The following is a 12464-nucleotide window of genomic DNA, read 5'->3' on the forward strand; positions in this document are numbered from 1 at the left end:
ATGCCAATGCATCACAATTGCATGGCCACTGCTGCTAAACATTGTGTTAACACCCTGGAGGTGACGGTGACCTTGAAGGGCAGTACCTTGAACTGATAATGTTTGCCACTTACCACAAGCCAAAGGTAGCACCGGTGAGCTGGGTGAATTGGAATGTGGGAGTAAGCATCTTTGAGACCGCGGGCAGTTATAAAATCGCCTTGTTGTAGTAGAGGTATGACATCCTGTAGAGTGACCATGTGGAAATGATCTGACATGATACACTTGTTGAGGAGCCTGAGGTCTAGGATAGGCCTTAGGGACCTGTCCTTCTTGGAAATGAGACAGTAGAGGTAAAATACCCCGTGCCATGTAGATTTGATGGCAATAGCTCTATGATGTCCTTGAGTAGGAGAACATCTACCTCATCCAGAGGCAGGCATTGGTGTTATAGGGATAGGATGCATCAGCGGGGTGTGATGTTGGGAGATGTGGAAGTGAGCTCCAAACAGTAACCATGCCCTGAAGTGATCTGCTGCCAAGTGGAGAAGAATCCTTGGAGTAGACCCAGACAAGTATTGTGTGGTTGGTGGGAAGGAGGAACAAGTCACTGCTTGGCAGGGGCAGCTACCTTGGGCGAACAACCCTTACGTCTACCTTTGGAATTGTTGCCTCTGTAGGAGCCAGGGAAATATCCACTTGTGGAGGGGTGGTGAGGCTAATGACATTGGAAAGAGGTGGAAGTGTCTGGGTGAAGTGCCTTTGAAGCCGCCTCGGTACGTAGACAACTGAAAAGACCCATGAAAGGAGGGCGTTTGGAGAGCGCCAATGGCCTTGGCAATATCTGTGTCCCTCATGATCTTTCCCAGCATCTGATCATCCTACGGCCTGAAGAGGTGCTCCCTGTCAAACTGTAGGTTAAGGAGATGCTGTTGAATGGCTGGCTTGAAGCCAGAAACACCGAGCCAGGAGCACCCACTAATGAGGATGCTGGAATTAATGCCACAAGCTACAGTGTTGGCAGCATCTAGGGCACTGCGTATAGTGCCATTAAAAATGAGTTTCCCTTCAGATTCTTATTTTTTAACCTTTTGGTCATCTGGGAGGTGCTGGAGGAGCTCCTCCATTTAATCCCAGCGAGCCCTCTTATACTCTGAAAAATAATCTGATTGAATTAGCAATGCATTAGTGATTGGCAAATGGCGCACCGATGCATTTGCTAGCAGCGTCAATCTTTTACTTTCCTTATCCCTTCACGCTGCGTCTCCGATGCCCTGTGCATTGACCTGTTTGTGGGCAGTGTGGTCTACCAAAGAGTCATGGGGGTTGGCCTTTAACTTAGAGCGGGTCTGACAGGGTGGCCTTGTATTTCTTGTCCACAATAGGGGTGACCACCTGAATTTTAACTGGCTCCTTGAAAATATCAGAAGCCGGTTTGAGCATCATCTTCCACATTGGCAGGTACTGCAAGGTATTCTGGGAGAAAGAAACTATTTACAACAGGAAATCCTCTGCAATGGCATCCTTACGCATTTCCAGTTTCTGTAAAGAGGCTACCCTGCCTAGTACCTTGGGATAGTCAGTGGTGTTATCGGGTTGGGGAGGGAGGGCAGCAAAAAGATCGGGGTCCGTGCCCCACAGAGGATACACATCATAAAGATCCCAGGGATCATCCTGTGGGTGCAGGTCATAAGGGTCCATGCCCATGCCCAGTTCATGTACCAAAACCCTGAGTACGGTGACCCCTGAGGAGTGAAGGAGAGTGGGGTCAGCAGGCGGGGGTGGAGGGGGTGGTAGAAGAAAGAGATGGCAGGTCGAGTCCTTACTGAAAGCTGAGCATGCACTTGGAGCCATACTTGGCTAGTGCCAGTGGCTAGGCAATGATGAGCCCAGTGTGATGATGTGACCCTGACGGGCACTGAGTTCTTCCTGCAGCTGCTAGAGAACAGGTTCATCTGAACCAGTGGAGGAACAGGTCTTGATGCCGAGTGCTTTGGTATCGGAGTGTGGGTCACTGACGCCGAGCAAAGATTCGATGTTGAAAGTTTCAGCTCCGAAGGATGCTTTGAAGCAGCTGTTGGCTCAGAGGGAGGGGTCGGCGCAAGTGTGCCAGCTTCACATTCTTCTTGTGCACCAAGTCTAGGCTGGTTTTGGTGTACAAAGTGCACGCTTTGTGATGACCATGATCAGAGGTCAGTGGCAGACCGGAAGCTTGCTGATGGGCTTCGAGGCTGGATGACTGGCCCCTTGGAGAAGAGGTGCTCGGAGTGCTGGGTGGGTGGCAAGTCCTTGATTTCCAAGTCAGAACTCAAGCTGGGTTCTGGCAAGAAGGTCCCTTCCAACAGTTTTGGTTGGAGCCAGCCTTTGAGGTCCTGGGAGCAAAAGATGGCAGAGTGCCATTGTCATTTCTCTACAACATTTTGAGACATTGAGCCCAATGGTATCGAAGAATCTTCTTTGAGTGGAAGGGGTGGCAGGCATCTCAAAAGGCCTTATCGTGCTCGGGAGAGAGGCAGGCATTGAAGACCTGGTGGAGATCGACCCAGGAGTATTAGGCACAACACCAACGGCAGTAGCGGAATGGCATCTGTTCCATCACGGGCAAGACAAGCTTGCCTTGGAGAAAAAATGGGGAAGGCCACTACAGGGGCTTTGAATTCATCCCAATCCCCAACCCAGACAAGTAGACGCATGTCGAGTTGATAAGGAGAAAGGGTGATGCAACACAGAACAATACCAACGGAAAGGAGAGGAACCGATAATGCCCAAAGAGATCACAGCAATGGCATTGATCCGGATCTTTGTAGCACATAGCTGAACCTCATTGCAGAGAGACAACAATATAACAATGGAGCCAATGCCCATGAGCATTAACAGCAATGGGTGGAGGCAATGGACCTTGTTACTTGAGAAGATTTCTTCGAAGAAAAACAAGTTGCACACATCTGGGGCCAACACTAGATTGTAGGAAAATGCAGGAGTGTGTGTATTTACAGCAACACATGCCTCTAACATTCCTTTTTAAAGGCTACACTTTGGAGATGCTAATGAAAGTTATGATAGGGCATAGAAAGGTAATTGTAACATTTGTAATTATTTTAATAAGCTTTACATTGTAATGTGAACATGTATACAGTAAGCCAAATGGATTATTGAGAGTTTCCATGCTATTTGGAAACTAAATTGACATTTCAAATAAAAAAATAAAGATTAGATATGTGATACATTGTGAACATTGTCTTTTTTAAATTCGGAACAATGTAAACATGTGCAAACGTCAAGTAAAATCATGTTTTACTTTTTTAGAATGTTCCGATTTTAAATTAGATTGCTCAAAAATAGAATTTAAAAACTACCCAATAGATTTTGTTCAGAATTGGTTCATATGTGCAATTTCGCAACAAGATATCATATTTTTTTTAAAGAGGGCTAAAGATAGATTTATGCAAATCTTTCCTTTCTTCGCACCAGTGCATGTGTGATAAAAAACTGTAATAATTTAAGCAAGTAGACTGACATAAAAATAACTAACATTTTTATTTTTGTCAATATATGTTGATGACTGGTATAAAAAACATTAGAGATTAAATTCTAGAAGAATATAAACACACACATATATATTACAAGACTATACAAAGTTATTAGCAAAGTATTCCATAAGTTCAGGTAGTTGTATTTTAATCAAAGCAGTTCTACACGCATTTGTTGTATGCAGTTATACATTTTAAATACAAATATAGACATATAACTTTATGAAAATAATACTGATCAATTTATATTTCAGGATGTCATTAGTTACCCGTTTCGAGTAGTATGAGTGCACTGCATTAAAATAATTATTACAACGATCTAACAATGCTGGTTTGGTTACGAAAATATATATTTAGTAAACCAATGTTTAGGGTGTCATAACGTAGAGCAAGCACAAACAATATAGTTGATCTTGCTTCTATTCCAATGGATCTAGGTCAGAAGGTACATAATAGTGACATATATTATACTTCACAATACAGTTGCAAATGTCTTATGATGTTGATAAATGGTGTTTGCATCCAGGTGTGTAGCTTAGTCAATGAGATTTGGGGTGTGAATAATACATTTCCCAACTAAAAAAAATAGTATGCCGAAGGGGGAAGAGATGAGAGGACCAAGGTTTGGGATATAAACAGGTTCATTTGTATTAAGTGAGCCTCTGTCTAAGTTCCTGATAAAAACATAACTAGTTAAAAACGTTTAGTCAAATAAGAACGAAGAGAAAAAACAACAAAGGCATAGGAGTCCCAACTCAGGGCCCCACACCCAACTCTCAGGCCACAAATGCATTTATTTGAGGGGTGTTACACCCAAACACCCCCTGAAGCTGTGCACATTTGCATCACCCAACAATACTAGTTGAATACTAATGGATCGCCCTCAAAAGGATGAAAGATGTTTTCTAACCAAATATTTTTCATATTACATAATATCTTTGTTCAGAGCTCTGGTCCATTAAACTACTTAATAGTGGAGATTTTGCTATTGTGATCAAAACGATCGCAGGTTAGTGGTCTATGCGGTTTTTTTTTAGAACGCACATGCCTCTTTCAGCAACTTTGATGATTTATGAGGCTAAACCATTTAGTCTGTTTATGAATTCACTGACATTTAATTCAGGAATTAAGTGTTTTTCAATGTTTGTTAAAAGTAGATTTGCCACAATCTACTTGCACTGTACAGAAAATGGGGAAACATGGTAGACAATTGTCAGAAGGAGGTCAGAGATGGCATTATTCCCCAGACTCCGGGCTTTTCTGGGCCCTGCACATGAACACTAAAATGCATATAAAGATTTTGGCTCAAGTCTGTCCTGTTTATAGGAGGCTGACACATCACATACCACTATAAGGATGTAGATGCTAGAGCTGCCCTGGTTCCTCTTTCCATGTAGGACTTTTTTTTTTTAAATTAGAAACAGGTGTTCATACTCTAAGAGGCTGACATGACGTTTTTGACCGGGCCTGAATAAACTTCTGACATGAGTGTCATGGTATCTGCTACTAAATAATTACAGCTCAAGGAGCCAATTCACCCTTCCTTTCAGCAAATGTTCAGACTGGAACAATATGAATGTTGTCTGAATAAGGCACATTCATTGACATTTTTTAAGATGTACAAATAGAGATTACGAGTCACTAAATGATGATCAATCTTGCACACTTGAGATCTCTAACAGATGTAGCCTTACATTCTAAAATAATGCATTTTCACACCCCACATGAGCTTACATGCTGATTACAAATCCAGCAAATTCATAAACTTTAATGTTGAACATGATGTAATATTTTAGTAATACAGTATTGAATAATATGTTTACAAAGTGTTTATTTCTCTAAGCACTTCACAAACTTATAACTTATAAAGTGGACACTTTATTTTACAAAACGCATTTAATATGGACCCTGTCCTACAACGCATACTATTGTATTTCCTTTCTTGGGCAATGTCTAGGGCTGCATCAATTGTGTGCATTTTGCAAGACATTGTGTTACCCTCGAAGAAGTGATATTTTGTTGGGTTCTTACCTTAATACAGTGGCAACAATTTCTACTCATAGGAGCAATAGGGCACTCCCAACTCCCTTCCACTGGGGGCACCTTCATAAACTGTTGAATCTTACTGCATACTAATAAGCATAATGTTTCTGTCGAAGATTTGGCAAAACTTTGCTGTACTAATCTTCAGACCATTCTTACCATGCATTGTCCTCTGATATGTTTCACCCTACCCTACATTGGTTCATAATTTTCCAACGCATTCAGTGGGCATTGTTTTATATCACTTTTGCTCTTCTGCATCAATAAAATGGTTGGATTTCAGTACTTGCATTGGAACACACACTTCACCACAACACTGTGCTCAATACACAACTTATGGCTCTCAAAGAAACATGGAAGCCAGTGCATTCATTTTAATTCTAGAAACAAGGGGGTTAAGAAGCTTCTATTACACTTATTTTCACTTTATCTGTTGTTGATTCTGTGGTTGAAAACCATAAAAGCCACATCAGCCATTTGATGCAAGAAATATTTTGACTTCAACTTAATTAATTCTTTCGAGTCCCCATTGCAAAAAGAATCTCGTAAAACATTTTGACTTGCATAAGCCGTCGGTGAAGTGATTAAAGATTGTCTCGAGGACCTGAAAGTGCAGCATCCAAAAGGTGTAAGTGCTTGAGCTGTTCATTTTAATTTTCTTTGTTATTCCTTTTGGGCTATTCCTGTATTAGTCGAACATGTGCACATGTTTAACGCAGTACGTTTGTCCTCTTCCAGTCTACACAGAAACAATACATTTGGAATCCCAGAGTCGCTGCTGCGTCGATATATTAATTTTAAATGTAGAAAAAGTAAGAGTTGGCAAAGTCCAGGCTTCCCTTCAGTCCTATGTAGAGCTGTCCTTGTTACTAGAACTGAAGTTGTCGTATCCATGATCGTTGGCTTTGAACTTCAGGCAAGAAACTTTTTCCTCTGAAGGCAGCATGTCTTTTGACTGGCACCAGCAGCACAAACATGACTAGTTTTGAACAGAGAATAAAAGGAATTTTAGTTACACATGGCTCTTGTATTCAAAACATTGTGATTTCTTGTGGCACACAAGTATCATTCACAGATGCTGTTTTGCTCAAAACAGTTTGTTTTAATATGTTGTTACTGTGCATATTTGAATAAGGAATGCCTCCCATATACCTAGTAAGACAGCTTTCAATAATAGCTTTGACTTCCTATTTTCTGCAAGTAAAGTTTTATACAAAACATGATGAATAAGATTTCTCGTTGTTTACTCAAATATGATAGAATTGGTGAACACTTTACATTCAGCTTAAACAAGGAAATTTACTTTAGTTTTAAAAAGTTAGAAATATCCAATTTGTTTACTCTCCAGTTAGTTTAGCGGTCTGCAGCCCTTTCAGCAAATGCCATTCCATTTATTTCCTCAAAACCTGGTTACAAGTTAATGATAGTCAACTTAGCTAGTTACCTGGAAAATTTCCCTTGGAGATTAGACAAGTCATTCTCTGTCAGAAAGAGAACATTCACCTGCAGATATGAGTATATTCATCTACTAAGCATTAAACTCCGACCAAAGTGTGACATATAATACAGGAGCAAATCACCACAAGCAGCAAACCACTGTTAATTTTGGGATAGTAAGAGAAATAATTCTTTCAGGAGAAAAACTGTCATCATCACTACCTTATTCCTCCTCTTTGATCCTCTCCGTGAGGCCTACAAACAAGTTTGCCTCATTTTATATGCCTCATTTGTTGTTATCAATCAATAACAATGTACAGTAAAAGAAACTGGTTACTTATCTGTAAAGATAGTTTTGAAGTGTGTAACTCTTATACAATCACATGCTTTGCATTAGTCCTCAGTCTAGTAGTTGTGTTTGGAAATCCTGACTTAAGGTCTGATTTAGAGTTTGACAGATTGATATTTGATTACAAACGTGATGGATATCCCGTCCACCTTATTGCAAGTTCATTAGGATGTAGTGAGCTTGTAATTAGGCGGGCAGGATAACTGTGATGGAGTACCTACCCACCAAACTTTAAATGAGGCCTCTGGAAAGTTTCTTCTTTTTGTACGTCAACCAAAGGCAGGGTCTATGGCATTGAGCATAAGCCCAAACTGCCCCAGGACATCTGCTCTGTCTTCAAATTATTTTTTTTATCTATTGTGTCCTATATCATTTTTAATGCTGGGAAATCATTTAAGTATGGTAATAGTAAATGCCCATTGACTATGTGATGGTCTCAGTTCATAAATTCCATTGGGTGAAAAACTTTAGAGTTGCAGATATGGGGCCCAGCGTTCATCTTGCCCTTTGTCTGGAGCTTAAATAGGTACTTTCAGCACATCCATATGCTATAACCTGTTTGAAGGTGGTTTACCACAAGAGAATCAGAGTTCAGAATATGGAAGATGCACTGCAAGACCTTTCTGGAGTGGATTTTGAACCCTTCTCTTTAGATGTAGGCCAAGATGCATTGGATTGGTACTGTAGGCTAATGAAGAAATTATTAGCGCAATTTAAGCTGTTAAAAGGGAGTCCATATCTAGGTAACAGTCCAAAGGATAAAGGAATTCTTGGTTTGATGATGAATGTCGGGAGGGTAGAAGGGTGGTGAAGTCAAATTCAAATGATGATAATTTAAGAATAGAAATGATTCGCTTGAAAGTTGGCTATCGGAACTAATGTGCTCATAAAAAGAGGGAGTTTTGTAGGTTAAACTGGGAGCAATGCTAGCGACAATAGCTGACAAGGATAGTAAACAGTTCTGGCGGCTAGTGAACTCCATAACCCTCTCTTCACCATCTTCATTAGAGGCTCAAGTAAGTTAAGAAGTCTGGTGCATGTTTATCTACTATTTATATAGGGGTGGAAACACAAAGAATTGGTTAGTGATGCAGGCTAACTCTGAAGTTGATATCGAAATGATAGCTAATACACAGAGCGCAGTAATTCTGTCCTATATAATCTCCTGGACAGGAGGGCCAGATGGTCTTCCATCGGCGATATTTAAAAAAGATCCAAACAAGTGGGGATCCATCTTGAGCAGGTAACGCTGCTGGGTTCTCTTCCAGAGTCTTGGAAGGGGGCTATAGTAAAAACCCATTCATAAAAAGGGCAAAACGGATCAGCCAGCTAACTACCGTCTGATCTCGCGATCTAATGGAGCAAGGAGGCTTTAGGCGGAAGCATTCCACAATGGATCACTGTTTCACATTGTGGGGAGTCACAAGGAAGTCCATAAAGTTGGTAGGTGGCCTTTGTTGCTGCTTCATTGACTTCTAACCAGCTCTTGACAAGGTGGAAAGAGATACACTGTGGCACAAATTACAACAGTGGAATATATCTGGACCCTTGTTGGGACAGATGATGAAACTGCATAGTGATAATTGGGTTCAAATTGATCTTGACGGGCTTGGAAATCTGACTAGGAAAATTCCAGTGGAGAACAGCCTGTGACAGGGGTGCATTTTAGCATCCCTGCTATTCACTCTGTTTATTGCAGACCTTCTCCAGACACTGCGTGCTACTCACAGTTTCCAGGTTGGAAGTAGGCACATTAGTTGCCTCATGTATGCAGATGATCTGGTGGTGATGAATCTTGCACCCATCGGGCTGCAACAGAAAGTAAATGCCCTAAATGCTTACTGCCTTAAAAATAAACTTACAATAAATGTTGATAAGTCAAAAGCAATTTTCTTCACTAGGAGGAAAAGGAAATATACGTAGTTCCTTGGCAATGTAAGATTAGAGCAGGTTAGAGAGTATAAATATCTAGGGCTAACCTTTTCAGATGATCTGAGGTTGGATAAACAAATAGCTACTTGGAGGCTTGCTCTGTCTACAGTAGCGAATGGGGTGAAAAGATATGACTGTAAATTTGGCAGCCACACCGTGGAGCCACTAAACGAAGTTATTCAGGGTAAGCTAATTCCACAGGCCTTATTTGGAGCAGTGGTGTTGGCTTTGGACAGGCGAGAAGGGCTGGAAGGTAATTCTCTAAAATTGCTTTTTGATCTCCCTAAAAATGCTATGATCCAAGCTGTAATGCGGGAGTTGAGAATTGTAGCCTGGAGTGTGCTGACTGATGCCAGAGCTTTGCGCTTCTATTTGTCTCTTAAAGATGGGACCCCATGCAACAAATCGTTGGAGCAAATCTCACCAGAGATAATGACAACCTTCTCTGTGAAAAGAAATCAAGTGACAATAATGCAAAAGTGCTTGAATGTTCCAGAGAGGTGTATAGAAGGAGGGAAGTGGTTTCGTTTAACGAGATAAAGAGTTCACTCAGGCAAAGTGCCAAAGTAACTAGTTGGACAGAAGATTTGAATTATCTTAAAATTAAGCGCTCAGCCATTCCATTCTTTCACAGGAGAGCACAGACTTGTTCCCATACCTATATAATATTCCAGACAAGCACTTGTGGAATGAAGTCTTGCACTTGAGGGTGGGTATTGACCCAGGGTGGCATATTAATGGATTAAAAACAAAGGTTGTTAAGAACAATAGCCAGTGTCCCTGTAAGAGAGGCAGGAAATATTCAGGGAGCCATTATTGTTGGATTGTGTTGTATTAGAAATATGTTTAGTTTGGACGTGGGCTCAATACAGGCCAGTGTTTTTTTGAACCCCTTCTAGAAATCTTTTAATGGCTGGCATCTAGAAAAGTTGATTATTATTCTGGTTCATTATGTCTGCTACGATTGTCAATGAATGAACATTCAGCAATGCAGAAGCTAGTTTGTAATCCACCAAGTGCATTAGGGAGCGTACAATGTTATTTTCACTAGTTGCATTATTTGTGGATCTCTGTTGTTGGCTCCAGTAGAGAAATCCTAGCCATTTTGCAGCATATCATTTGCGCATTGCCATTCATTTGCCTCCTTAATTATAGTCAGGCACCTGACAGATGAAATTGTGCAAATTATTTGTCTTCAGGAGCCATGTCACTAGGAATAGTCAATCTGTCTCTGGATAAAATATCTTTCTCTGGGTAGAACATCTTTCCTCCTTCTATTGTTAGAAGGTTTGCAAGTTTTAACAATGTTTTACATGTCCCTAGACATTGCAAGTTTTAACAATGTTTTACATGTCCCTAGGACATTGCCATTAATTAGGAAAACCATGGTTGGCTTGATCACATCAGGGCTATGAGGACCATTGTTATCTCTGCTACACTGCATTTGTTGATATCTTTCAGCAACAACAGTATGGGTTGAAAGAATGTAGTTAAATAGCCTTGACCTGTTCAGAGACAGTGCATGTCCCAGGGAGAATGGGTTTTTAAACATGGGTATGAAGGTATGGCATTTAGCATTTTCCGCAGTAGCAGATCATCTCTGGTGTTTCCCAGAGTAAAACTTCCTAATTGAGTTCCCACTTGTAAAATAAGCCTACTCCTGTGCAAATCATGCCTGTTTCTATGTTTAGCTTTCCTTCTAGGTGAACAGTTGCCACTGTTATCCTGTTCTTTATTGCCAGTTTCCATCTTCAAGCTTTATGCAAATTTTGACTCACTATTCTACACTTTGGTTTTCCAGCAAAAAGAGTAAAATCCTAGCAATGGTCTCAACTATGTACACATGCTTAGTGAATATGTCGCGTGGTTGAGCTGGAGCATCTAGAGAGTATCACTGATAAAGAATCACAAATTATTTGTAGTAGGATCCAACTAGGATTTCTGCTCTGTCATCATAACCTTTACCACCATCTAATGCAATTGTTCTTGTGAGGAATCAGTGTGAAAATCATCTTAATATAATACTGGATGCAAACTAGTACTATGATGAGGTTATAATCAATAAAAGGCCCCATCAGCATTTTGCAATCAATTAACATTCCTAAAATATGTCTTGAGATAAACATGTAGTCAACAATAGTACTTGTAGATTCTCTGGCAGAACCTGTTAGAATATTAGGACCAGTGGAAGTTTGTAAATACATACTTCTAGCATTGTACAAGTTCCATTGTGTTAATAGGTGCACTAGAAAAACTCCTTGTTGTTTTAATTTAGGTACACATACATCTAAAATGGAACCCACTCTTTGTCAAGTTAAAATTACGAGCCAGAATTATTAAGAAAATAGTTCCAAACTCTGTAGCTTAAGTGGCGGATGATGCCAATATAATGAACAGCCTTTGAAAATGCAATTAATGTGATGAGGTAAGGCTGTCATTATAAACATTTAATCAAAATACGGTACTACCTTTTAATCTCAAATCACAGATCTGAATGTTGGAGAACCTGTGAATCCTTAGACCTCTCTTTTGAGAGAAAAAGAAGTCCAAATTAACAGTCTGTATTTGGCCTTGCCAGATTTCGATAGATGAGCTGGTAGTGCATATGGTTCAAATCCTTCAACAAAAGGGATGGAAGTTGGCCAATTCTATTGCAGAATGATGATGTTGAATTGACAAGCAGAAGCACATATTTTTGATCATATGCCTACTGTGGTTCATGGGATAACACTAAGACCGTCAAGAAGAGAGTCATTAGCATTCAGTTTATCAGGTGATAGTAAATTAGCCACATAATTTCTACCTATAACATCATTATTTCTTATGTGCATATATGGTGCCTTGTGTGTAGAAAGTCAATCAATAGTATCAAGAAAATCAGGAAGAGATAACCTGTTAGAAATCACAAGAGAGGTAACGAAGGAATGTCGCTGAATTGCAGTTTGACAGTAAGATCGGTCTGGATGTGTGGGGTAATAAGAAATGGTCCATATGAAATAGCCTGTTCGATATTGGCCAATCTTTGCTCAATGCCAGTTAAGGAGATAAAGAATCCTTTAATTTTGATATAAAAATGTCCAAATATGACTGGAAGTCCAACATACAGGCTTGTTTGCATGCTGTTTATATCTTGAGCTAGTATCGCCTCGAGATTGCCTTTGGGTTTTCTTATTGGAAAAATTCACATCTTGAAA

The 12464-nt window shown here is 40.2% G+C and overlaps 1 protein-coding gene across 1 annotated transcript in view; it reads right to left on the reverse strand.

Annotated features, from left to right (window-relative positions):
- Positions 1–3497: 3497 nt before the first annotated feature.
- EDNRB (endothelin receptor type B) overlaps positions 3498–12464 on the reverse strand; it is a 138994-nt gene continuing 130027 nt past the window's right edge. Inside the window, exon 8 of the mRNA XM_085622076.1 lies at positions 3498–6531. Within this exon, the coding sequence (XP_085478202.1) occupies positions 6400–6531 (132 nt within the window). The 3' untranslated portion in view covers positions 3498–6399. The remainder of the gene's footprint in view (positions 6532–12464) is intronic.

The sequence above is a fragment of the Triturus cristatus genome, chromosome 8, assembly GCF_964204655.1.
Source record: "Triturus cristatus chromosome 8, aTriCri1.1, whole genome shotgun sequence".
In the NCBI taxonomy this organism is placed as follows: Eukaryota; Metazoa; Chordata; class Amphibia; order Caudata; family Salamandridae; genus Triturus; species Triturus cristatus.